The sequence below is a fragment of the Ailuropoda melanoleuca genome, chromosome 3, assembly GCF_002007445.2.
Source record: "Ailuropoda melanoleuca isolate Jingjing chromosome 3, ASM200744v2, whole genome shotgun sequence".
Taxonomy (NCBI): domain Eukaryota; kingdom Metazoa; phylum Chordata; class Mammalia; order Carnivora; family Ursidae; genus Ailuropoda; species Ailuropoda melanoleuca.
In genome coordinates this window covers 34,414,745-34,442,665 of record NC_048220.1, presented here as the reverse complement: position 1 = coordinate 34,442,665, position 27,921 = coordinate 34,414,745, and the positions used below count along the sequence as shown (strand labels likewise).

Below are 27,921 nucleotides of genomic sequence, written 5' to 3'. Positions count from 1 at the left end.
AATAAAATAAAATAAAATAAAGGACAAGACATATGATCATCCCATTAAATACAGGAAAAGCATTCTACAAAACACTCATTCATGATAAAACTCTTAACAACTTAACAAACTTGGAATAAAAGAGAGCTTCTTCAATCTGATAAAGGTCATCTATGATAAAACCTACAGTGACCATCATACTAAATGGGGAAAGACTGAATGCTTTCCCTCTAGGATCAGAAGCAAAACCAGATCATCTGCTCTCACTTCTATTCAATATAGTACTGGAGGTTCTAGCCAGTGTAATTAGCCAAAAGAAAAAAAAATCAGTAAAAGACATCCATGTTGAAAAGAAACAAAACTATCTTTAATCACATGCAACATGATTCTGCTTATAGAAAATCATAAGAAAACTACAAAAAAACCTATTAGAATAAATAAAATAACAAGGTTGCAGGATACTAGATGAGTATACAAAAATCAATTGCATTTTTCTAAATAAGCAGTGAACAATATGAAAATGACATAAAGAATGTGGTTGCATTCACTAAAGTTTCAAAAAGAATAAAATGCTTAGGAGTAAATTTAAGAAACTTGTGTAAGACTTCTACACAGAAAATTATAAAACTTTGCTTAGGAAAATTAGAGAAGATCTAAGTAACTAAAGACTACTCCATGTTCATGGATTGGACAATTCAAATATTGTTAAGATGTCAATTATGCCCAAATTGACCGATAGAGTCAGTGTAATTCCTATCAAATTCCCAAAAGGCTTTTGTTTTTTCATAAATTGACAAGCCACTCCTAAAATTTACAAGGAAATGCAAAACATCTAGAATAACCAAAATAATTTTGAAGAGGAAGGAAATAAGAAGACTGACTTTCCAATTTCTAAATGTCCTATAAAGCTATAGTTATTAAGACAGTGTGGTACTGGCATATTGACCTATATATCAATGGAAGAGAATTAAGAGTCCAGAGATAAAGCTTCACAGTCACTTGATCTTTGGCAAAGGTGGTGGGAAAGGAGAGTTGGTTGAACAAATGGTGCTGGGACAATTAGCTATCCACTCCCAAAAATGATGAACTCAGATGACACCGTATACAACAACTAACTCAAATGGGTCCTAGACATAAATGTAAGTATAAATACAATACAACTTTTATTTTTTTTAATTTTTTTTAAAGATTTTATTTATTTATTCGACAGAGGTAGAGACAGCCAGCAAGAGAGGGAACACAAGCAGGGGGAGTGGGAGAGGAAGAAGCAGGCTCATAGCAGAGGAGCCTGATGTGGGGCTCGATCCCATAACGCCGGGATCACGCCCTGAGCCGAAGGCAGATGCTTAACCGCTGTGCCACCCAGGCGCCCCAATACAATACAACTTTTAGAATAAAACATAGGATAAAATCTTTGAGACATCAGAAGAGGCAAAAGTTTCCTAACTATAATACGAAAGCAAGGTCCATTAAAAAATTGATGAATTAGACATTATCAAAATTCAAAACTTCTGCACTTTCAAAAGACACCGCTAAGAGAATGAAAAGGCAAGCAGCAGACTAGAGGAAAATATTTACAAAATATATAGTCAATAAAGAATTGCATCCAGAATTTACAAAGGACTCTTACAACTCAATAAGACAACTGAATCAAACAATGGGCAGAGACACAAATAGATATTTCACTAAGGAGAATACAGATGAAAAGATGGGCAGCATCATTAGGAATCAGAAAAGTGGAAATTAAAATCACAAATGTCATACTTACCTGAATGGCTCTAATAAATAAGAAGTGATAAGCAGTGTTGGTTTAGGATGCTGAGAAAAGGGAACTCTGATACATTGCGGGTGAAAATGTAAATGGTGCAATCACTTTGGAAAACTGTGAGTCTCTCACAAAATTAACATAATATTATCATTTCACCTAACAATTCCACTCCTAGCTATCTAACCAAGAGAAATAAAAACATATTTCCATGCAAAGACTTGTACACAAATATTCATTGCAGCATTATTCAGAATCGCCAAAAGCTGGAGAAGGGCTAAATGTCCATTAACTGGTCAATGGACAAAATGTGGTATAGTCATACAGTGGCCTACTATTCAGCACTGAAGAGGAATGAACTACCACGGACTACAGCATGAATGACCCTTAATAAACATTAAGCTACATGAAAAGAAGCCAGACACAAGCGATGACTTATTTACAACTTAATTTATATGAAATTGCCAGAAAAAGCAAAAGTAGGGATACAGAAGCTAGATTCGTAGTTGTCTGGGGCTCAGGGTAGGAATAGGGATTAACTCTAAATGAGTAAAAGCAATCTTACTGAGAGGATGAAAAGATCCATAAATTGACTTACAGCCATTACTGTACCACTCCATAAGATTACTAAAGATCGGTTCCCTTGAAATGGGTGAATTTTATGACATGTAAAATATACCTCAATAAAGTTGTTATTTAAAAAAAAGGACAGTGAGTAGGGGAAAAAAAGGATTATGGTGTAGAGAGGTTATATATTTGTTCAAGAATCATATGTTAGGGGGCGCCTGGGTGGCACAGCGGTTAAGCGTCTGCCTTCGGCTCAGGGCGTGATCCCGGCGTTATGGGATCGAGGCCCCACATCAGGCTCCTCTGCTGTGAGCCTGCTTCTTCCTCTCCCACTCCCCATGCTTGTGTTCCCTCTCTCGCTGGCTGTCTCTATCTCTGTCAAATAAATAAATAAAATCTTTAAAAAAAAAAAAGAATCATATGTTAGGAAACTGTGGAAGCAGGGTTGCATCTAAATCCACATGGTTAACATACATGCTGTGTGAACAGTGATCAGTATAGCTCACAAAACAAAAAGCACCCAAAGCTCGTAATAAAATCCTGCCAGGGAATAGAATAATTATTTAAATGCCCTTTGAGTCCACTCCCAAAATTCATTTTGTATGCCTTTGGGTATTCTCATTCCAATAGTGGGACATTTCCGATCATCAGCCAGGCATCTCCGTAGAAGAATTTTTAAGAGCCAGTGTTGTCCTATGCACTCGAAGGATAGAACAATTAATCTGTGTTTTTCAGACTCTGAACAGGGAGTACTCACAGCAGGCTTTTCACAGTTTAGGAAAAGCACTAGCTCTTGTGAGAAGAGATCCCTCAGGAATGGGTCAAAAGGAGGTTAGGGTATACTGTCCCGATTGTGAAATACAGATCTGAATTTTAAATCCTATCCTTGGAGCAGTGGCCCATCATATTTCTCCTCTTGTGGCTCTGTAGAAATTTTCCAAAGTATATCCAGTGTGAAATTCATAAAAAAACATAAACAGTATTATTTCACCTAATTCATTTGCCGTGACAACACAGAAAACCCAAGGTTTGCAAAAGTCTGATTTCAATAATTTACAAAAACTATACCCAGCTGTTGTTGTTGTTGTTGTTTTGTGTGTGTGTGTGTGTTTAACCGAAATGCCACAGCCTGAATGACAAGCTGAGGTAAAGAAAGATGAATGGCTTGGTTGCTGGAACCAACTTGAGACAACAATCTAAATTCTCTCGCCTATAAATTTAGAGGGAAAGAATTTACAATCCAAATGAGACATCCAACTTCTATTCCTTAACGTATCAGAGTGAGAACACTTCCATCGAGGTTTGACGAGAGCCGCAGTGGGTGAGGACATGGAGGAATGGGCTCTCTCTTATGCTCTGATGGAGGGTAATTTGGTGAAAGCTCCTTTGAAGATAACTTAGAAATATTTCTTCAAAAACAAAATGAAACAAACAAACAAAACCCTCACATGGTTTTTGACCCTGTAATTTTATTGCCAGGAACTTTTGCTATGGATATACTTGAAAAATCGTAACAAGATGTACTTGTAAGAAGACTCATTATAGCACATAAAATAAAAAATAATTTGCATGCAATAGGGGAGCATGTAAATAAATTATGGGAAATTCACAGCACAACAGTTAAAAAATGAGGCAGATCTACATTCTGATATGAAAAGATTTCTAAGATATCATGAAGACAAGGTGAGGGAAAGAGCCGTGTTATACTATAACATGCATTATAGTGTAGATGTTTAGTGTACATAAAAAGGATACATTTCAGGGGCACCTGGGTGGCTCAGTCAGTTAAGCGTCTGACTCTTGGTTTTGGCTCAGGTCCTGAACTCAGGGTGGTGAGATCGAGCCGCACACATGGCTCTGCACTCAGTCGGGAGTCTGCTTGAGATTCTCTCTCTCCCTCTCCCTCTGCCCCTTCTCCCCGGACCCTGCCCTCTCTCTCTCTGAAATAAATAATCTTTTAAAAAAGGATGTATTTCAAAAGTATATACATACACAACCACAAAAGGAAAATAAATATATTACAGACATAGGCTGATATATGCATAACATTTTCTGAAAATATAATAACCAGTTATCTAAATGGTAGGATTATAAGTAATTTTATTTTTATGTATACTTTATTTTACGCTTTATTTACATTTTACTTTTTAATTCTATTTTTATTTTTAAAAGACCCAGTAAATATAGCAAAAATATTTCCTTCTACCCTGTTATGTCTAATACACGTTGTCTCCTTGTAACAAGTAGTAAATAAGCCCTAGAGATCTACTGATGGTCAAGTGGATATAGACAACAATATTATAATCATCAAATTTGCTAAGAGACCAGAACGTAATGTTTCTAACCACTAAAAAGAAAGGATCATTACACAAGATAGAGATGCTAATTATTACTGCAATGGTAATCATACTACAATAAACAAATATATCAAATTAACATGTTGTACACCTTAAATTTGCACATTATATATCAAATACATTTCAATTTAAAAGGGGGAAAAATGATTGATGTCATCTCATCAGGAAAAGAACGAATCCATTTGAGTCAGCTCCTGATCTATATTTAATATCTGGACTAATAGTATCAGGGATTCAATGTGAACATTTCCCTAATTGCTCTAGAAACATTGCTTAAAAAAAAAAAACTTTTATAGAATGTTTAGGTCTTATAAATGGATTCAATCAAGGCCCATACTTTGCTCTTGGTTTATGTGCCTTTAAATCTTTTTTATTCTATAGCTTCCCTGACTGGCTCTGTTTGTGCTAGTAATTTTTTGCTGAAGAAACCAAATCATTTTTTGCTGTAGCATTTCTGTAGTCTGAATTGTGCTGACTGCATTCCTGTCATGTCTTTCTCCATGTTCCACAACTTTCTATACTTCATGAAAATTGGTGGTTAGATCCCACGGCTTGATCAGATTCAGGTTTGATTTTTGGGGGGCAAGATCTCTTCATAGATGGTGTTGTGTACTTTTCTTTCTTTTTTTTTTGAATGTAAAACTTTTTTTATTAATAATTTTTTATTACGTTATTTTAGTCACCATACAGTATATCCTTAGTTTTTGATGTAGTGTTCCATGATTCATTATTTGCATATAACACCCAGTGCTCAATGCAATACATGCCCTCCTTAATACCCATCACCGGCCTATCCCAATCCCTCACCCCCTCCCCTCTGAAGCCCTCAGTTTGTTTCCCAGAGTCCAGAGTCTCTCGTGGTTCATTCCCCCTTCTGTTTACCCCCCACTTCATTCTTCCCTTCCTTCTCCTACTGATCTCCCTGCTATTTCTTATGTTCCATTAATGAATGAAACCATATGATAATTGTCTTACTCTACTTATTTCACTTAGCATTATCTGCTCCAGTCCCGTCCATGTTGCTGCAAATGTTGGGTAATCGTTCTTTCTGATGACTGAGTAATATTCCATTGTATATATGGACCACATCTTCTTTATCCAGTCATCTGTTGAAGGTCATCTTGGCTCCTTCCACGATTTAGCTATTGTGGACAATGCTGCTATGAACATTGGGGTGCATATGGCCCTTCTCTTCACTACATCTGTATCTTTGGGGTAAACACCCAGTAGTGCAATGGCTGGGTCATAGGGTAGCTCAATTTTTAACTTTTTAAGGGACCTCCACACTGTTTTCGAGAGTGGCTGTACCAACTTGCATTCCCACCAACAATGTAGGAGGGATCCCCTTTCTCCACATCCTCTCCAACATTTGTTGTTTCTTGCCTTGTCAATTTTTGCCATTCTAACTTGTGTAAGGTGGTATCTCAGTGTGGTTTTAATTTGAATTTCCCTGATGGCTAATGATTTTGAGCCTTTTTTCATGTGTCTGTTAGCCATTTGTATGTCTTCATTGGAAAATTGTCTGTTCATATCTTCTGCCCATTTTTTGATTTGATTATTTGTTTCTCGTGTATTGAGTTTGAGAAGTTCTTTGTAGATCTTGGATACCAGTCTTTTATCTGTAGTGTCTTTTGCAAACATCTTCTCCCATTCCGTGTACTGTTCTTTTATTATTATGTTCAGTTAGCCACTGTATAGTACATCATTAGTTTTTGATGTAGTGTTCATCGATTCATTAGTTACATATAACACCCAGTGCTCATCACCACAGATACTCTCCTTAATACCTATCACCCGGTTACCCCATCTCCCCACCCCCTCCCTTCTGTAACCCTCATTTTGTTTCCCAGAGTCTCTCATGGTTTGTCTCCCTCCCTGATTTCTTCCCGTTCAGTTTTCCCTCCCTTCCCCTGTGGTCCTCCATGCTATGCTTATGTTCTACATATGAGTGAAACCATATGATAATTGTCTTTCTCTGCTTGACTTATTTCACTTAGCATAATCCCCTCCAGTTCCATCCATGTCGATGCAAATGGTGGGTATTCATCCTTTCTCACGGCTGAATAATATTCCATTGTATATATGTACCACATCTTCTTTATCTATTCATCTGTTGAAGGGCATCTCGGCTCTTTCCACAGTTTGGCTGTTGGTGTTGTGTACTTTGATCAGAAGATATATAAGAAATAAGTCTATCTTTTCAAGGTGTTATCAGTTATTAATCTCCTGAATGGCTATCTCCAAGAATTCCTTAGGGCTTGTGATAATTTGAATTCTATCATTTCTTCTTTATATTTTAGCTGGAGTACTTTTAGAAAGTGAAAACAGCATTGACCAGTTATTTGGTTACTCTGATGTAGAGTTCACATTAGAAAGGTAAAACCAATGCTTACATCTTACTTTATCATTTTTCAAAATGACTTGGTGGTTTCATAGAAGCCTCCGAAGGCAAGTAACAAATTTTGTTTATTTTTTTAGACAAAATAAACTCACAGGTTTGATGTTATCCCCCTTATTGATGTTCCATTCATAATGTCCATTCTTTGGCCAGTAGAAACAGTCAAGTTGGATCATGTGTTATTTTGATACAACCCTAGTAGGCTTTGATAGCTTTTTGATCTGCTGATATGAAAAAATACTCCTGACTATCTCGTAGGGTTCCTCCTCCAAACTATTTGTACGATAGAAGTCCTGGGTTGCCACTGTTACTAGGTCTTTTCAGTGGAGAGAGCTAGGAACAGATGGAGACATCTGGTATAGGTACAGGTGTAACGTGTATCGGCACACAGAGGTGTAGCCTAAGGTAAATACATTGGAAGATCTTAATGATACTTACTATTGACATTCAAGACAACAGAAATCTTTAATCTCATCAGTCTAATACCAGTGAATCCTCTCTCCCTTACTGAAAATCGTGGTTCTCAGGGATTTTGAAATCTCTCAAGGAGGTTTCACAAATAATCCTTCATTCTGTTTGCTTTATCCCATTATATATATAAAAACACTCTCAGCATAGCAACATGAACACTACCTCCTACAACACCATTGCTACAAACATTTTAAGATGTTTCTGCTATTCTTTTTTGTCATTGAAGTATATTCACCAATGATGTACAGTAAAGGTATTGCTTGAAAGTTACTTGGAATAGTACATTACTGTGTGGTTATGCCACAAACTGGACATATATTTAGGTTAATTTGTTTCATTTTATGTTGCATTTTTTGAAATTCTTTTAAAATTTAATTCTATTTTATAGTTATGTAAAACATTTGTTTTCAAACTGAAATCTGCAAAACAAGGTATATTGAGAAAAGTTGAGCTTCTCTGTTTCTGTTTCTTGTAGTCCCTCCATCTCTTCATTAAAACTTCTTTAAAAATATNAGTTATGTAAAACATTTGTTTTCAAACTGAAATCTGCAAAACAAGGTATATTGAGAAAAGTTGAGCTTCTCTCTGTTTCTGTTTCTTGTAGTCCCTCCATCTCTTCATTAAAACTTCTTTAAAAATATTTTTTTTATTGTGGTAAAATATATATAGTATAAAATTTATCATTTTAACCACTTTTAAGTGTATAATTCAGTGACATTAAATGCATTGACAGTGTTGTGCAAACATCACCATTATGTAGTTCCAGAACGTTTTCTTCACCCCGAACAGACACTGTACCCATTAAATAACCCCTCATTCTTCCTTCTCCTCCCACCTCTATTTTCTCTCTCTATGAATTTGTGTTTTCTAGGCGCCTCGCCTAAGTGGAATCATACCATGTTTGCCCTTTTGTATCTGGCTTATCTCACTTAGCATAATGTTTTCAAGGTTCATTCATGGGGTAGCATGCGCCAGAATTTCATTCTGTTTTAGGCTGAATAAGATTCCAGGGGATGCATATACCATATTTTGTGGATCCATTCATCTGCTGATGGACATTTGGCTTCTTTTCTACCTTTTGATTGTTGTAATAATGCTGCTATGAACATTGCTGTACCAGTGTCTGTTTGAGTCCCTGCTTTCAGTTATTTTAGTACATGCTTAGAAGTGGAATTCCTGGATTGCATGGTAATTCTACATTTAACTTCTTGAGGAACCACCGAAATGTTTTCCACAGTGGCTTCACCATTTTACATTCCTACCGGCAATGCACAGTGGTTCCGTTCTCTTCACAACCTTACCAACACGTTCTATTTTCCATTAAGAAAAAAAAGTAGTCTTTCTAATCAGTGTGAAGCAGTATGGCATTTTGGTTTTAATTTGCATTTCCCTAGTGTCCAATGATGTTGAACACCTTTTCATGGGCCATATATTTATTGGCCATTTGTTTATCTTCTTTGAAAAAATATCTCTTTAGACACTTGGTCCATTTTTAAATCAAGTTATTTCTCTTTTTTGTTATTGAATCGTAGGAGTCCTTTGTATATTCTAGATGCAAGTTCCTTATCAGATACATGATTTGCAGATATTCTCTCCCATCCTGCGGATTGTCTTTTCACTTTCTTGATGGCGTCTTTGAAGGACAAATGTTTTTCATTTTGATAGGGTCTAATTTATCTGTTTTCTTTTGTTAATTGTGCTTCTGGTGTCCTATCCAAGAAACCATCACCTAATCTAAGGTCACAAAGACCAACACCTTTTTGTTAAAAGAATTTTATAGTCTTAGCTCTTATATTTAGGTCCATCATCCATTTTGAGTTCATTTCTGTGCAGCATGTGAAGTAGGCATCCAACTTCATTCTTCTGCATTTGGATATCTAGTTGTCCCAACACCATTTGTTAGAAAGACATTTTCCCATTGAATTGTCTTAGCACCCTGGTCAAAAGTAAATTGACTGTAAACGTGAGTTTATTTTTCGATTCTCAGTTCTGTCCCATGACTAACTTTATGCCAGAGCCACACTGCCTTGATTGCTATAGCTTTGGAGTAAGTTTTGAAGTTGTGAAGTGTGAGCCCTCCAATTTTATTCCTCTTTTAAGGCTGTTTCAGCAATTCCCTTGAATTTCTTAGATTTCATTTGTTTTAAAGATTTTATTTATTTATTTGACAGAGATAGAGACAGCCAGCGAGAGAGGGAACGCAAGGAGAGGGAGTGGGAGAGGAAGAAGCAGGCTCATAGCGGAAGAGCCTGATGTGGGGCTCAATCCCATAGCGCCGGGATCACGCCCTGAGCCGAAGGCAGACGCTTAAGTGCTGTGCCACCCAGGCGCCCTGAATTTCTTAGATTTCAAATACTTTAAATTTCTATATAAATTTTCAGCTTGTCAATTTTTGCAAAGAAGCCAGCTGGGATTCTGACAGGAGTTGTGTAGCATCTGTAGATGGCTTTGATGCCACATTGCTCTTTCCACTTGATGTATTCTGGAGTACAGGCCTTAATAGTAGAGAGATCTAGTTCTCATTCTCCGTCTCAGCTGCGTAGAGCTGCATTTACGGATGGCACATGTTTCATCAACTTGTTGCCTACTGGAGGACATTTGGCGGTTGTTTCCAGTTTCTTGCTCTTACTGATAGTGTAACTGAAAAAAACTTTTGCGTATGCCTTTTTGTATTCGGGACAGAACAACTTCGGGGTAAATTCCTAGAAGACGGTTTGCTAAGATAATGTTTTTTAAAAACAAGGGGTAAGGCAGATCTAATGTTTGCTCTACAGTGCCAAATTTATCTGTGCAGAGGGGGTGTACCATTTTGAATTCCCACCAGCCATATATGAGAGTGCCTATTTCTCCACATTCTCTCTCTAGAGTGTGTTGTCAAATTTCCAGAAGTTTTCAACTTCAGAAAAACCAAGCAGTAAAGGAAGAAGGTTTGAAACTTACAAAGTGATCTTTCTCTGTCTCATAGTCTTATAAAGTTCTTCAAGGAAAAACACCACCTTCCATGCCCTCATCCACACATGCAGAAATGACCTTGTCCACTCTTGTCTATCTTGCCTGTAAAGTGTATTTAGGTTAGACACCCACATATCTAAAATTCATCAACACAGATAATTGAGAATTTATGTAGATCTTTTTAGCAGTAGCTGGAATGAATTTGAGGGAACTACCTTAAAATAGGTATATTAAATGCTCATGAAAACTTCCGCTTTAGCCAGAAGAAACTTCTATGTATATCTCAGGAGACATAAAGACTCAGGGTCTCGGTTCATCTCCCCTCCACCTTAGAATTTCCTGACCTCTTCTCGCCAGACATAAATTGAATGTTACCCCTTTGTACTTCCCTCTCTGCACTTCCCCAGCAGTCTGCCATTTATAGAACACTCCAGAAACCTAGCTATAAATGGTTGCCTTGTATTACATAGTATTATAACCATTAGAATTTTTTTTTTGCCTGAATTCCTCATTTGGCTGGACAATTTGAGGCATTTGTGTTTTGTTCATCTCTGTTTTCATCAACAGCCCCTGGCATATAGCTCGGTACCTCATGAACCCTTGTTTAGTAAGTGGCCATTTTACACATACTTACATTTACTTGTACGAGGTGCTGAAGCTAAAGGAGGAAACCCAGGAACCCAGGAGGAAATAGAAATAAATATTTGTACAACACATATGTACTTGTAAAATGTGCTAGAGGCCATGAAAAAAAAGGGGAGGGAGGGGAGGCGAGGGGAGGGGGGAGGGGTCAGGAAAGCCTCAGACAAGGTACCTGCCTGCTTTGAATCCTGGACAACAGCCTCCAATGAAATGAGCAAAAATCTACAATTTACACAATGAAAAACACTGTGGGTGATTTTTTAAAATCACACAGAACAGTTTGCAGACTGTTTTCCTGATGTTCTGATGCAGTAGTTGTTTTCCCCAAGCCCTGACCTTTCTCTGGACAGAGATCTGAATGCAATTTTGTGATCCACCAGCTCATCCCGTACTGGCTCTGGAGATGTTATTTATGAAGCTTCTCTGGGGAAATTTTAGCTATTATTATTTTCTACAGAATCTCTTGGGACGGTTACCTCAGAGAGCAACACAGCCAGTAAGCAGACAAAGGGGAATAACACCATCTTGCTACTTACATAAAAGGAAAAGCCAGACACAAGCTCGAATAATCATTAAATCAGACTCTTACCCCTAGCATTTATCAGGGGTCCAGAGGAAAAAAAGGGTTTGAAGTTAAAACTTTTTGAGTTTTATGGGAATTAGAGACTGACTGCAGAGAGACAGTCGAGTGGGATGACTTTGTGTCATTGATGGGATTGCAAATGGCCACTTGTGATCCAGAGAGTGGCCGGGGAGGTTCCCAGGGTGCCCAGAGGTCCAAGAGATGCTGAGTCACACAACTTGAGTGGCTGTTGCTCCAGAGGGGATGAAATGGAGAGACAGAAAGTTCATCTGGCACAGGGTGTGATCTACCCTCTGCCTGTCGAGCCAGAAAAGCGAATGTTTTCTTACCAACCAGGTTCCCCAAGTCTCAGAATCCTGGGGGCAGGGGAGGGCTTGCTAGCCCTTGTCAGCACTGCTACCCAGCAAAGAGATTCTTCCTTGTGCCCTGCATGCCCTCCTTCTAGCCTCTCCATTTGTCATGCTCCCCACTTCCTTCAGCTGACTAGTGTTCATAGTCTAACCAGACCAACTGCATCTTTAGACATGTTTTGATGTTTCTCCCTCTGACCTTCATCTCCTGGGGCTTTTCTGTCCATTATTTTTTTTAAAGATTTTATTTATTTATTGGACAGAGATAGAGACAGCTAGCGAGAGAGGGAACACAAGCAGGGGGAGTGGGAGAGGAAGAAGCAAGCTCATAGCAGAGGAGCCCGATGTGGGGCTCCAACCCACAACGCCGGGATCATGCCCTGAGCCGAAGACAGACGCTTAACTGCTGTGCCACCCAGGCGCCCCTGTCCATTTCTATTTCTGATACCTAGTGGTTGGAACTCTTCCAGGGAAGCAGGGAGGGTCATTATGTTTTATCTCAAACTGGAGGATATTCGGTTATAATGTGATTTTGCTCCACTACGATATTACTGTTTATCAGATGAAATGGCCCTTTAAAATTGTTTTAGTGATTTTACAGTTGTATATAATTTTTTAAAGTTTGGCTTCAGAATTTTAGAAGTAGTGATGTCTATATAAGCGACATTCTAATAAAATATGTTAACACTGGAGGGGCGCCTGGGTGGCACAGCGGTTAAGCGTCTGCCTTTGGCTCAGGGCGTGATCCCGGCGATCTGGGATCAAGCCCCACATCAGGCTCCTCCGCTGTGAGCCTGCTTCTTCCTCTCCCACTCCCCCTGCTTGTGCTCCCTCTCTCTCTCGCTGGCTGTCTCTGTCTCTTTCGAATAAATAAATAAAATCTTTTAAAAAAAATGTTGACACTGGAGATCTTAGAATATTTGGGGGGGGTGGGATTTGGAATCCAGATTTACCATCACTTTCTGGTTTCATGGTTTGGGCAAAGACTCAAACGTCTCATCTTCAGCTTACTCATCTTTACAAGGGACAAATACTAATTCCTATCTTACAGAACCTAGTATTTGAAGATATATAAGATGATATACGTAATATTTTAGCATACCCCCTCAAAAATAAGGCCTCAAAAATACTAGCTGTCTGAAACAGTGACTCTACATATGCATGACTTCCTTAAGTTTCCCCCAGCAACCTACTTCTGGAGCCTACCTCTTGAAAATAGACTTTGCAATTCATCAAGCTTTGGTATAGTGAGGATACCTCTCCCAAGTAAACTCCAATCCTGATTAAACATTCCTGCAATCAAACAGCAACAAACTAACATCTATCCCGTACACTGTCAGGAGAAAAAAACACAAAGCTGTGCTGACTGGATTCACTTTACCTTTGTAACCTCGGGTCTCACACAGATACTTAGAAAATCCTATTCTATGGCACCTGGGTGGCTCAGTTGGTTAGTGTCTACCTTTAGCTCAGGTCATGATCTCGGGGTTCTGGGATCGAGCCCTGTGTCAGGCTCCCTGCTCACAGGGGCCTCCTTCTCCCTCTCCTCCCTGCTCATGCTCTCTCTCTCTCTCTCAAATAAATAAATAAAATCTTAAAAAAAAAAAAAAGAAAATCCTATTCTAATTCTCGATTAGTTTCACACATTCATTCACCCAGCAGCTTCTCTCCCCACAGGTTCCTGCACTATGCCCACTCCTCATTCTCGGTGGATGACCTCACGTGTCACAGTGGGATTGACACCAGAACTCCTTCATCTGCCCACCAACACGTCCACCTGCACCGGCTTGCATACTTGTGTGCTTACATACTTTGCCTTCTCTCCCAGCACAGTGAAAGCACTGCCCCACTTCCACCTGAAGCCAGCTCAACACCTGAGCCCCCAGCCGTAGCCATCTTGCCACCTTCAGGGCCTCACTCTGGCAATCCTCCCCATTCTGTCCCACATGACCCATTCTTCTCAATGGGCTCCTACTCTTTGCACTCAAACCTGCATATCTTATGCACATCTAGAAAACATTTATATAAAATAATTAAAATTTAAAATTAAAATTAAAAAATCTAATAATGATATCAACAAATAATATATAAGAAAATATATAAAAATTTTTAAAATCTGTACTACAGTATCTGATGATATGTACAAAAAAGATAATAGAACATGATCAACTAGCATTTGTTTTAATAGAACAAGACCAAGTAGGGTTTAAGAAGCTCATGATAAGATTTGCAAATCCACTAATTTACTTCACCATGTAATAGAAACGATCGCAACGAAAAAGAAAACACATTTGACAAAATATAATACCCATTAATAATGAAAACTTCTAGCAAACTAGGACTGAAGGAAAACTTCCTTACTGTGATAAAGGAGATCTATCTGCAAAGAGCCAAAAGCAAACATCATATGAAATCTTGAGATCTTGAGAAACTTCCCCATGAAATCAGGACAGACACGGATGTCTACTGTATTCAACTCTGTTCTCTACGCAAATGCAGTAAGCATGAATACAAAAGATACCAAAATTGGAAAGGAAATAAAACTGTTATTAGTTAATAACATGATTGCAAATATTGAAAATCCAAAATAATCTATAGGCCAACCAGTAGAAATAATCAGAGAATTTAGCAAGTTCACTGGATGCAAAGTCAATATTAAAAATCAACTGTATTTTGCTCAACAAGCAACAAACTACTAGAGAATAAAACCTGGATAAGTAATTACCATTTGTCATCACATAAAAAACATTAAATACCTAGGAATAAATCTAAAGATAGATATGCTAGATCTCTACACTAACAAGTGAAACCAAAGAGAGAAGTTAAGGGATACCTAAATATACAGGAAGATATATATAAAATTCATGAATTGGAAGGTTTACTATTTTAAAAAGTCCTTAATTCTCTCTGAATTAGTTTCAGTGTAAGCCACTACAAATACCAGCAGCTTTAAAATTAACAAGCTGATTGTGAAATTTATATGGAATCGCAAAGGGCCAAACGGAGTCGAGATAATTCAGAAGAATTACATTACTGACTTCTGCCACCCGTCGAAACCTGCAGTGACTAAGGTAGTGCGATGCCTGTGTAAATGCACACAAGGGGATCAATAGAGCAAAGTCTGCAAATCCACACGTTTGGTGGTGTGACTCTCAGCAAATGTGTTACTGCAGTGCAATAAGAGAAAAGGAGAAACTGCTCAGTGAATGGCTTTGGGTTAATTTGATTTCCATATGGGGAAAAAGTGAATCTTGACCCTGGATTACAGATCTACAAGTCAAAGCTGAAACAGCAAGGCTACCAGGAAACAGGGTGGAATATTTTCATCTTGGTAGAGGCAAAGATTTCCTAAATGAGACACAGAAGACACTACCCGTAAGGGAAAAGATGGATAAACTATACCACACTTACAATCAAGCTTTTTGAGTGTTCAAAAAAAAAAAAATCCTTGTGGAGTACAAAGGTAAGTCACAGATTGGGCAAATAATTTACACTAAGAAACAGACCAATGAGAAAAAAAAAGGCAACCAATAGAAAGATGTACAAGACTTAAGCGCTTCATAAAGGAGGATTTCAAATGACCAACGGTCATATAAAAATGTGCCCAAACTCATAAGGCACCAGGGAAACTCAAATTAAAACCACAATGAGAAGCCATTATACCTTTACCGGAACACCTACGTAAAGAAACTGAAATACCCAATGTTGGTGAGGTTTATAGCAACCTGAATTCTCAGACATTGCTAATGTGAGTATAAACTGGTACAACTTCTTTGGAAAACTATATACCAGCTCAACCTACATAAATCCTAGGATCTAATGACTTAATTCCTGCATTTACATCCCCAGATACATGGACTTTTGCTTATCAGAAGATACAAACAAGAATGTTAATAGTAGGACTATTAGTTAAAGTCTCACACTGGAAATAACCCAAATATCCATCAGTAGGAAGATGTATAATGGAATATGAGAAAGAAATGACAATGCATTATTGCTACCCTTGACAATATGGATGAATCTCTCAACACAACAAACCCATTTTGCACCCCGCCCTCCAAAAATAACATCACTTGCTTCCTGTGTTCTCCTCGAGCCAGTCCCTTCGATCCTCTGTCCTATCATTTGGACTTGGCTCTTACCAAGGTCACAGTATCTGTATCTTCCCAAGTCCAAGTTCGCAGTCAGTTGTCTCCTTGTTCCCGAACTCTCCACAGCACTTGCAATGGTTTGCACTCCTTCCTCTGTGAAACAGCCTCTAGATTCTAGGATACTGCCCTTGCCCAGTTTACCCCTAGCTTGTTGGCTAGCTTCTGGGCTGTTGCTTTTTTGTCCAGTTTCCTGAGTCTTCCTCCATCAGAACTGTAAGTGTGCTCTAGGTCTTTACAGCCGTTGGCCCTTTTCTTCTAGCTACTTAACTTCTCTCCAGAGATGCTCCATTCAAGTCTCTGGTCTAAATAGCATCTACAAGCCCATTTTTCCCATATTTGTGTTTTGTTGGCCTTCTCCTTGGACCCTGGATTTCTCTTGTGAGCTTTAGACTTCGCCTATGCAGCAGCTCCATTTGGATGACTAAGAGGCAGCTCAAAATGAACACAGCTAAAAGAGATTTCTTGATTTTCACAACGAATCTTATCCTCCTCCCATCTCCCCATCTCAGTGAAGGGCACAATCATTCACCGAGTGGCTCAGGTCGACAGTCTGGGAGTCATGAGTTATTTTACTCTTTCTTCTAGCCAAGGGGCAGGCATGTTTTCTGAGCAAGGCCAGCTGGACTCCCTCCCAGGACTTTGAGCCTTGAGTGGGTGACACAAGGTTAGAAAATTGACGGGAGCTGATTCATCCCTGCTGAGACAGCCGTAAGTGCCTGTCCGTTAGTTTCTGCCACCTAGATTCCCAGACCTGCCTTTGTCCCTCGCTTTCTCGAGACCTGCTTCTTCAGCTTTACGTCCGAGGCTGTAAGCTACTCCAAGTCATCCCAAAGAACTTCTCTGTAGCTTCTATTTTCTAATAGTTTCCTGTGTTTGCAAGAAAGGAATTCCTCGCAGTATTGATGAGTAAATGAGTAAGCGAATGTCTGCATTATAAAGACTCAGTTTCCTATTAGTGCATCAGTCAGTCAGTTAACAACAGGTGTGCGGCCATTACTAGGTACAGGCCACACAATTAACACTGCTTTCTGCTAAGCTCTTCAGGGACCGCTGTCTGTTGTTCTCCACTTATCCAAGCTCGTCAGGGCCATACCCAAGGAGAGCTTCTTCCAATGATGGCATTGGATCAATCAGGATAACCTCCCCTTCTAAAGATCCTTAATTTAATCACATCTCTTCCCAAGATAACACAGCTGGACACTAAGATAAGAAAAGCAGATTTTAGTCAATAATATATTATTGCAACAGAAATCCCACAGTGTGAGGTGAACTCAACTTTGAGGTGTATAGAAGTGACCGGGTGTCTGACAAGGAGAATGAGAGGATGGAGAGGAGATAAGCCGGGACCTGGTAGTCAGCCAAGTGAAAGTTACAAAGAGCCCTGGATGGGGTTGGTCCATGTGAAACTCATCTGGGTTTGTTAACCGGCACTTACAAAGGCAGGCCTCTCCCCTCCCACAGAGGCCGGCGGACCGGCCCTGTCTTCAGGTTTTAGCTGGAACAAACAGCGCGTTCTCTTGGCAGCCTTGCATTTTCTCAGGCGGGCAGTTTAAGGGGGAGCTAACGCCATCCTAGGGATGTGGCCCCGAGCTGTTGATAAACAATGTTAGTGTTCTGTTCAACTGTTTACAGTCCAAGGTCGAGGCCTAGGCAAGAAACTGATTCAGAAGAGCCTGGCTAGAATCTGGTCAAGGGGAAGGCCCAGTGTAATCAGACGGGTCCTTCAAAGACGGACGAGAGAGGCATAGAGTCAGAGGCAGAGAGAAGTTGGAGGAAGCTGTGTGGTTGGCTTTGCAGATGGAGGAAGGCGCCTAGAACCAAGGAATGAAGGTCGCCTCGAGAAGCAGGAAAAGGTAAGAAACCATTCTTCCCTAGACCTCCTGAAAGAACATAGCCCCGCCGACAGCTTCCTTTCAGCTGAATGAGACGACTTGCACTTTTGACCTCCAGAAGTGTACGAAACTAAGTTCGTGGGTTTTAAGTTGTTTCATATTCTTTTGCTATGAAATTGGTAAAATATATTTACAGTGAAATGCACAGATATTAAGTGTAGAATTAATGAATATTTACAAAGCCCTGATACAGGCAGCACCTAAATCATGAGAAAAGAGTATTTCAGCCACTCCCACAGTCTCCCCCGTGCTGCGTCCTCGTTAAACCCCACGTCCTGTAGGTAATCATTGTTCTGATTAGTTTTGTTTGTTTGTAAACTTTCAAGACAAATGGAAATGCAGGACAAAAGGAAATCATGTGTTAATTATGTTGTGAAAATAGCTTTAACCCCAAGTGCTCCACTTCCCATTGTTTGAAGCCACTAAGTTTATGGTAATTTGTTCCAGAAGCAATGGGAATCTAATACAGCAGTTATTTCTGCATAATGTAATGTGGGTATCTATCATTTTCTTTAGACTGTCTTCATTTCCATATTTTATATAAAAATATGTATTTTGTATTTAGAACAAATATGTATTTGTATTTAGAACAAACTCAAAGACTTTCTAGTGGTCAGGCCAGCTCACATGCAGGGGCACATGTCTACTCAGGAATCTGCTCTGGGCTGGGGTGGGGCCTCACTGAGTTTTTGTTTTATGCCCTCATTTTTTTTTTAAAGATTTTATTTATTTGTCATAGAGAAGCACATGCAGGGAGAGGGAGAAGCCGACTCCCCATTGAGCAAGGATCCAGATGCAGGACTTGGGACTCAACCCTAGGACCCTGAGATCATGACCTGAGCCGAAGATAACCGTTTAACCAACTGAGCCACCCAGGCATCCCATAAGTTGTCACTTATGAAGCACCTACTATGTGTGAGGTGTTTTATAAACATATTCTTACTTACAGCAATACCTTCTGCCCTGGGTATTGCTGTTACCCCCAATTATGGAGGAGGGAACCAAGCAAATACACGATGTAATTTGGTCAATTCACAGCTACCAAGTGGTGAAGTGAGGATTCAAACTCACATCCCTCTGACTTCAGGGACTGCCGAGAACCTGGAGTGGGCCTGAGTAAATGAGGGGATGATTGTGAGTGTGCAGGAAGTGTTAGTGGTAGAAACGGGGAAAGAGAAAAACCTGAAGCCTGGTGCCAGTCCTAACTCCATTCTTCCTTCCTTCTCTTCTTTCTCTTTCTTTCCTTTCCTTCCTCTTCTTCCTTCCTTCCTCCTTCCTTCCTTCCTTCTCCTTCCTTCCTTCTTCCTTCCTTCCTTCTTCCTTCTCCTTCCTTCTTCCTTCCTTCCTTCTTTCCTTCCTTCCTTCCTTCCGCAGAGATCTGTTGAACCCTTACTGTATGTGCGAGGCATTATCGTGGGAGTAATGAACAAAAGACACAAACATACCTGCCTCATGGAGTTTGTATTCTTGTGGGATGTAAAAGACAATAAAGAAAATAAATTCCTTTTCCCTCATAATTTATAAAAGAGTCCTACAAGATGTCCATAGGGGATGGGATAGTGTAGCAGGAAATGCAGGGTTTCTGCAGCCAGAATGTCTGGGTTTGAGTCCTGGCTCTGCCAGTTCCTGGCTGTGTGGCTCTGGGAAAATGACTCAGCCTCTCTGGGCCAATGTTTCTCTGGTGTAAAATCAAACTAATAATCCCTGTCCACCTAAATTGTTAGGATGAGTGAATGAGACAATATAGGCAAAACTCTTAAGTAACAGAATTCCATTGGCAGGGAAGCTCTTCTTGATTCTGTGGCCCTGGAGGCTACCTTGGGTTCTCACAGTCGATGGGTCTGTGGAGAAACACAGGTGCATAGTCCTCAATAACGGAGGTTGATTCCAGGGAACCTGTTTATTCAGCTGTGTTCAGCTATCTGACAGGACCCCCTTTCACAGTCCTGATACAGGTGGTCCTTTCCACTGACACCAGGCGATCTCGTCTTCTCATTTCCTGAAACACACGCGGGCCCCTCTGTTTCCACAACAAGAGACAAGGCAGGGGGCGGCGCGGAGCCCGCGGAGCTGTGCAGCTGCGGGCTTCATCTCAATTAACAAAAGCCACCTGGGGAACGGGGCTCTGCGGGCAGCACTGGGGCCCATTTGTTTGCAGGCTCCGGGTTGCCAGGGCTTTGTGCGCAGCCCTCAGGGAGGGACACGCACGCAGATTTTATTTGCTTTCCCTGGATGCCAGCCCTGTCTGGCAGCCCTCGCTCTAGAACGTGGCCTACATCCGAGGGCTGCGTTCCTGGGTGGGGTCAGGTCCGCAGAGGCTGCAAAGGCTGCATTTTAAGATTTTATTTATTTATTCGACAGAGATAGAGACAGCCAGCGAGAGAGGGAACACAAGCAGGGGGAGTGGGGAGAGGAAGAAGCAGGCTCATAGCGGAGGAGCCTGATGTGGGGCTCGATCCCAGAACGCGGATCACGCCCTGAGCTGAAGGCAGACGCTTAACCGCTGTGCCACCCAGGCGCTCCCAAAGGCTGCATTTTAATTCAAACTGTGTTTTCACCCTTAACTCTACTGCCCCAGACGAGGACACACACACACTCTCACACACTCCTGTTCTACCTAGTCCTTCATGCACTTCTCACAGTTGATGTATTTATGTGACATTTGATTAATATGAGCCTCTCACGGTTTCTGGAAATGGGGGGTCATACAGGGGCTCTGCCCACTACCGCTCACCACTGCATCCCCCCCACTCTGAGTCTGTGTTACAATGAGGGTTGGAAATTTAGTAAATACAAATACAAGATGCCCACTTACATGAGAAATTGGGAAATGGAATCATTTTCAGATAAAATAGGTGCTGTGCAATATTTGGGACATATACTAAAAGTGACGGGTTATTTTTCTAGAATTCAAATCTAACTGGGCGTGCTGTGTTGTATCTGGCAACCGTAATTCCACCTTGTTTGTGTTGCTCGGTAAATACATCCATGAATGAGGGAACGAATGGGGCTAATGCATGATTAAAAGCAGAACACCAAATGCAGACATTTCTCTGGCAAATACACACCAACGTGGTCGAAGTGGTTTCAAGGTGGCAACATTTTTGGAGAATTTTCATTTTTCTATGTGATTTTTCTGTTCTTCAAGTTGACTGCCATGTGTGTAGTTTCCACATATCACATATGTATTTATACTTCTACACACACACACACACACACACACCAACTTCTTAACATTAGTGTAAAACTTGCTTAAAAGAAACAGCTTGTGTTTTTCCTCAGCCTGAAAACCAGAATTTTCTCAAAACCTCCCTAGAGGTTAGCAGCATTCTGAGTACCCATGAGAAGACTACCGAAAGCAATACTGAGAGGCCTACATCGCTTACCAGAGTAATAGAGGACACAAGGGGTACACAGGAATTAAAACGGATTGCCGTTACATTATTAATCCTATGGTACTTCTTAAGAAAATTGGTTCCTGAAGCTTTGGGGATGTAAAGATAAATCTAGTTAAACCTAGAACACAAAATCCTGATAAAATTGTACATAATGGGGGATTTTTGAATCCTTATTCTTTGATTTGCAGAATAAGGGTGGAAAACAGAACAAACATAAACTCTTAGAGTGAGTTGAAGACTTGGCCCTCCCCCACCACATGCACAACTTCTTGTGGTGTTTTGAGGCTGAGCGCCCCTGGAATTTGCGCCTGGGATGTGCACAGTGGCCCAGCAGTGACGGACATGTTCGGAACACTACACCATCATGGAGCAGGGAGGGAAAAGAACTCCCATTTGTACAATGCTTACTCTGTGCTGGGCATAGCACTGTCTCATTTTGTTCATAAAAACAACCCAAGTTACACACATTAACCCCATCTTACAACTATGTGACTTAAAAACGATAAAGATTGGGGCACCTGGGTGGCTCACTTGGTTAAGCATCTGCCTTCAGCTGAGGTCATGATCTCAGGGTTTTGGGATCGAGCCCTGCGTTCTCCCTCTCCCTCCGCCCCTCCCCCCACTCATGGTCTCTCTCAAATAAATAAAATCTTTGAAAAAATGATGACGATTGCCCGCAGGTCCTACCTACAGAAGTATTGCAAGGTACTTAATAGTTGGGAAGTCACATTTCCTATGTTGCACATACTAAGGCAGAAAGCCTTTATTAGAAGGAATAATGTGGTGCTAGAATTAAGGTGAGGGAGATTTCTTTTCTCTCCTCTATCACTATTAATGGTGCCCACTGTCTGTGAGGTTCAGTGTGAGAAGGGAAGTCTAGGCTCCATGTCATGTTGTCACCAAGTCCACATGCGTGGAGAACAGAAAGGTGCCTGCAGTGACACCAACATAGCAAATGGCAAAATCGGTAAACTTTGGTTAGCTTCAAGACTCTTAACACCCACCTTATAAAAAAACAAACGGGAATAGACTGAAATGCATTTTGCATATTTAATAATGAGGGACTGGCATGAAAGGGGGAAATGCTAAGTATGTCCTTCTGAAGGGTTCCTGGTCTTAAAAGGAGAGAGTTAGTTGGCTGAACTTTGGAAGAAGGAAAATGCGACTTTGAACAAACGGGGGATGAGAATTGAGAGCACCTCGTCATTGTCAGGCTGGAGGTGGGAGGGGGGAGGCAATCTGGTGATTGCTAGAGGTAGGGAAGAAAGAGCCGCATCCGTGTTAACACGGCATGGCCGCACTGTGAATAGGCCACTCTGAGCTACTGATTACACACCCCGAGCGTGGGCCAGAGTTAGACTCCACTGTGTCTGAGGAGTGCACGAGCCAAAGGGACCTATTTCCAGGTCACACAGAACCCTCTTTCAACTACAGTGTAGAATGTTGGAGCAAATTTGATATCAAGTGAACTGTATTATATTAATTAAAGATGGAGGGAGACAGTTTTCATGCATTAACTCCTCCAGAAAAATGTTCCTAAACACACAGTGACATTCCAATTATTTTCCCATTAGTATTCTCTGAATAAAAACTCTTTTTTTTTTGCCTTTGCTAGTAGAAACTGCTTGGTATGCATATTTAAGTAACAGTCACACTGAATTAGCTTTAAGAACAGGCTCTTAACATAATGGATGCATTAAAATGTAGAGGAAAATGAGAGAGCCGCATACAGACCTCCACGCCTAAGAAAAGAGTAGGGACACAGCCAACTTCTAGCCATTTTCTAAGCCTCGGATTATGATCCTGGCTTTGGGAGGAAATCACAGTTACCTAATGTCTAGCCACTGATCTCAGTTAGCTCCAGCTCTGTTAAAAGCAATGTGGTGAGAAAGGCAGCGCCTGTCCTTTTCCAACTCGCAGGTGTAGATATGTGGCTGCTGGAGAAGGATGCTGCAAGGACTCCATGTCTACTGCCTGTCATTATAGAGAGAAAGCGCTTTTTTGCACAAGTTCTCAAGATCAACCTCCCCTCAGCCATTGATGACCTACTTAGTACCGAATGTCACTGCCCCACAATTAATGGGGAAAAAGTATCTAATGAATAACCAGACATCTGAACTCCTTCTTTGTCAGCCTATTCAGCTCCCATATTTTAAAAACTATACGGTCCTCAAGGACTGGAGGAACTGTGACCAAACAAACAACAACAACAACAACAAAAAGTAGTATTTGTTGATGACAATAAAACAACAATTTGTTTCATTTAAAGTCAAATCAGGGAGAACCAAAGCCTTTGAGAGAGAGCCTACTGATTTTTGCAAATGCACACCTGGGAATCAAGATGGGTCTCCGGAGCAGTGTTTGGGGGTGAAGCGGGAATGGCGCCATTCAGAGCTCCCGTTAAACCACTTACCACAAATTAACCAGGAAAGGGTGCTCCAGACCCTGCATGATCTGGAGTTCCTTGAAGACATTTGTCACTTCGTTGCGCTCCACACACTTTTGTTTGTTCATGTACTTCATCGCGTACATCTTCTTTGTGTCATTCTTCTGCACAATGCACACCTAAGGGTGCAAACCAGGGGGAGAAAGTGGTCAGGGCGATGACGGAGCATGGCCGTGGGAGACAGGACAGGACGTACTCAACAGCATGGCCCGGAGGCCTCCCCGTTTGCAAATTCTCTGATGCTAACGTTGCCGCTGAGTTCTGATTTCAGAGGAGAAAATTGCCTTTTCTTTCCCTGTACCAGGTCAGTCCATGAATCTCTGCTTTCTCAAACAAGCTGCCTGTTTTCCACTCTTTGGGTTTTGTTTAGGCAGCATGTTGGAGAAAATAGCTGCTTCCTTGTCAGGAATCTTCCAACAGCCAATGACACACGCTTATTCTGCTCTGAGTGACGGATCTGAGGACGGCTAAATCGCCGAGCTGAACAACATGGCACAAAGAATCTCTCTTTACACCATAACTGATAGAACCTAACAGGACTTAAAGCCCTGAGAAAGCACTGAACGTGATGTCCATGTTTTTGAAATTCATTTAGAGGTTCTAGATGTCTGATAAAGTGGGCAGCAGACAATTTTAAAATGCAAGTTCAATATGAAATAAGAAATATTCTCAAAATATGTCTCTACCAAGAAATGAATGTTCAGGATGTGAATCTAGAAGTGTCTTGCAAAAAAATTAGGCTGGATCTATCTTTCATGGTAGATTTTTGAAAATAAAAACATGGTATAACTGGGAGAAAAGCAGATATTGGACAGCTTCTTTTCCACATAAAAATAGTTAACTCTTGGGGCGCCTGGGTGGCTTAGTTGCTTAAGCATCTGCCTTCAGCTCAGGGCATGATCTTGGGGTCCTCAGTGGGGAGCCTGCTTCCCCCTCACCTTCTGCCCCTCCCCACCAGCTCATGCTCTCTCTCTCTCTCTCAAATAAATAAATCTTAAAAAAAAAAAGTTTACTCTTAACATTGACAGGATATGGGAGCCTGGGTGGCTCAGTCGTTAAGCGTCTGCCTTCGGCTCAGGGTGTGATCCCGGCATTCTGGGATCGAGCCCCACATCAGGCTCCTCTGCTGGGAGCCTGCTTCTTCCTCTCCCACTCCCCCTGCTTGTGTTCCCTCTCTCGCTGGCTGTCTCTCTCTCTCTGTCAAGTAAATAAATAAACTCTTTAAAAAAAAAAATTGACAGGATAAGGTATGGGTACAACTGGCAATTGCATCCAAAATTTTAGAGTGGAGAGAGAGTCTTAAAATCTAGTGAGAGTAAATGGGCATGACAATGAAATAATTCTGAGGACGACAGGTATCCATTATATCACACACCTCAAACTGTAGTGACAATTTTATAAAAACCTCTCTGAATTATCATTCCTTGTGGTCCCAGTAACTGAATAATCTGAACGTTCTCAGGCCCTGTTCCCTGAGCTGGATAACCCTGCTAGTGGTTAATCATTTTGGTTCTCACCTTCCCAAAACTGCCTTTCCCGATGGCTCGCAAAATTTCGAAGTGGTCAAAGTTGACTGTAAAACAAACAAAAAAGAACAACGTGAAGGATTATCAGTTGCTTTTTCGTTACTAATAGATAATAAAGATTAGGCAAAACCCAGACTACCTTGTTTAAAACAACATTCCAGATGCCCTTAGGATGCCTATTCATTTATTCCATAAATATTTCCTAAACACTTCTTACTCATTAATCACAGTGCTTAGTACTGGGGGATATAGAAATAGCAAAGTAAAAATGGAATCTCTACCTTTTTGGAGCCTGTAGTCTCGTAAGGGCTCCATATAGAGAGAGATGCTTATAGATGAAATAGTCATTAATTGATGAACAATTAAAACTCCCACTAAATGTTAAAGAGAGAAGTCATGGGGCTCTAAGAGCATATAGCAATGGATTTCACATAAGCGGCAAGGTCAGGAGGAACATCACTGAACACCGATGATTACAGAGCGATCTGGTCCTAGAGAAACAGGAATGACTCTCCTAGTTAAGAAAAACACACCTTCTACCCAGAAAGTACTAATAAAGTTGTTTACTTATTCAACAGAGTCAACTGAATGACTTATTTCCCCAAATTCCTGCTGTTTGAGTTTCTTTAATCCAGTAGATTTTAAACTCAATGAGGGCAGCGATAATAGGTCCTTGCCTTCATCCTGGTTTCCTTGGCCACTCGGAAAATCCCTGGTTTGAGGTACTTGAAAGCAAAGCTCTACACTTCCCACAGAGCCTCACACAGTGATTCCACATAGTTGGTTCTCAGCAAATAAATCAAACTAAGCTGTAAAGATACACAAGGACCTCAAAATAGTTGCTTCTTGTAAATGCGAGCAGTGTGAGCAATGAGGGTCTTCTGAGGAAGTGTTTTTCAAATGAGGCGAAGCCCCATTAATGAGTTATGAAATAAACTGGGTGCTATGAGAAGCATCCAAAATTTAAACAAAGTAGAATAGGTTAGAGGATAATCAGAAATGTCTCAGATGGAGGAAGAGTAGTGTTGCTTCTGAAACTTTGTTTGGTTTTACATATGTGTGTAGGTAGATATGGATAGGATCGTGATAAAATTTTTTGGGATATACTTTTTTCACAGGTGGTGGTCAAAATAACTTGAAAGACACTTCTGTAAGTTTTCTCTTAAGTTTCAAACTGATATAACCAAAGCAAGGATTTCCTCACACTTATTACAGGAGACACAGTTCTTTATTATGTACCACAGAGGTGTCAAAAAGATGACCAGGATTTATTTGCAAGTGCAAGTTTTAATCTTGAGCAAACGTAGTAACATCACACAGTGATTTCTGCACCAGGAGCCTAGAACGCTGTGGTGACACTTTGAGTCTGCAAGTAACAGCAGGTGCCTAGAAAGCATGAAGTCCCATTGTGATATCAATCCATTTCATAAACCGTATCTCTTTATAAACCATTTTAAGCTTTCATGAAAATGATAAAAGATCAGATGCCAGGTTGCTAGTTCTACTAGCGTAACTGCCTTAATTAATGTCTGATCCCAGCAAAATGAGAGGTCTAAAGTTTTAGAAAGAATGCATTCTTATTCAGTCCAGAAGAGAACAGACTCCAGGCCAATACCATACTGTTTGAAGTCAATTGCATATGTAATAATTGGCATGGGGAGGAAGCCAATGACAGATTAAAAGTGGCTGGAAGAGCAGCTCTCATTCCATCCTTTCGGTCCTTTTTTTTTTTTTTCCTTTGAATTCCAGGGTAGTTAACATACAGTGTTGTATTCATTTTCAGGTATCACAAGTTAGTGATTCAAAATTCCTACTCGGTGCTCATCAAGGTAAGTGTGCTCTTAATCCCCTTCACCTGCTTCACCCATCCCCCGCCCACCTCCCCTCTTGTAACCATCAGTTTCTTCTCTAAAGTTAGACTGTCTCTTGGCTTGTCTCTCTCTTTTCCTTTGTCCATTGGTTTTGTTCCTGAAATTCCATGTTCGAGTGAAATCATATGGTGTTTGTCTTTCCCTGACTGACGTGTTTCACTTAGGATTATGGTCTCTAGATCCATCCATGTTAGTGCAAATGGCAGTATTTCATTCCTTTTCATGGCTGAGTCATATTCCCTGATAGAGCTATACCATCACATCTTCTTTATCCATTCATTTATCACTGGACTCTCGGGCTGCTTCCATAGTTTGGCTCTTGTAAATAATGCTGCAGTAAGCATAGGGGTGCATGTAACTCCTTTGAGTTGGTGTTTTCATCACCTCTTTGGTTAACTCTATTCCTCGGTATTTTATTATTTTTGGTGCAATTGTCATGGGATTGTTTTTTAATTTCTCTTTCTGCTGCTTCATTATTAATGTATAGAAATTGCAACGGACTGAGGAGGAGTCCAAGATGGCGGAGGAGCAGGAGGCTTAAATTTCGTCTGGTCCCAGGAATGCAGCCAGATA

General features: G+C 40.5%; 1 protein-coding gene across 1 annotated transcript in view; it reads right to left on the bottom strand.

The window, feature by feature from the left end:
* STK32A (serine/threonine kinase 32A) overlaps positions 1–27,921 on the bottom strand; it is a 129,082-nt gene that overhangs the window by 69,314 nt on the left and 31,847 nt on the right. The window contains exons 3-4 of the mRNA XM_011232903.3: positions 25,469–25,524; positions 23,919–24,070 (exon numbers count right to left, since the gene is read on the bottom strand). Of these exons, the coding sequence (XP_011231205.2) occupies positions 23,919–24,070; positions 25,469–25,524 (208 nt within the window). The remainder of the gene's footprint in view (positions 1–23,918; positions 24,071–25,468; positions 25,525–27,921) is intronic.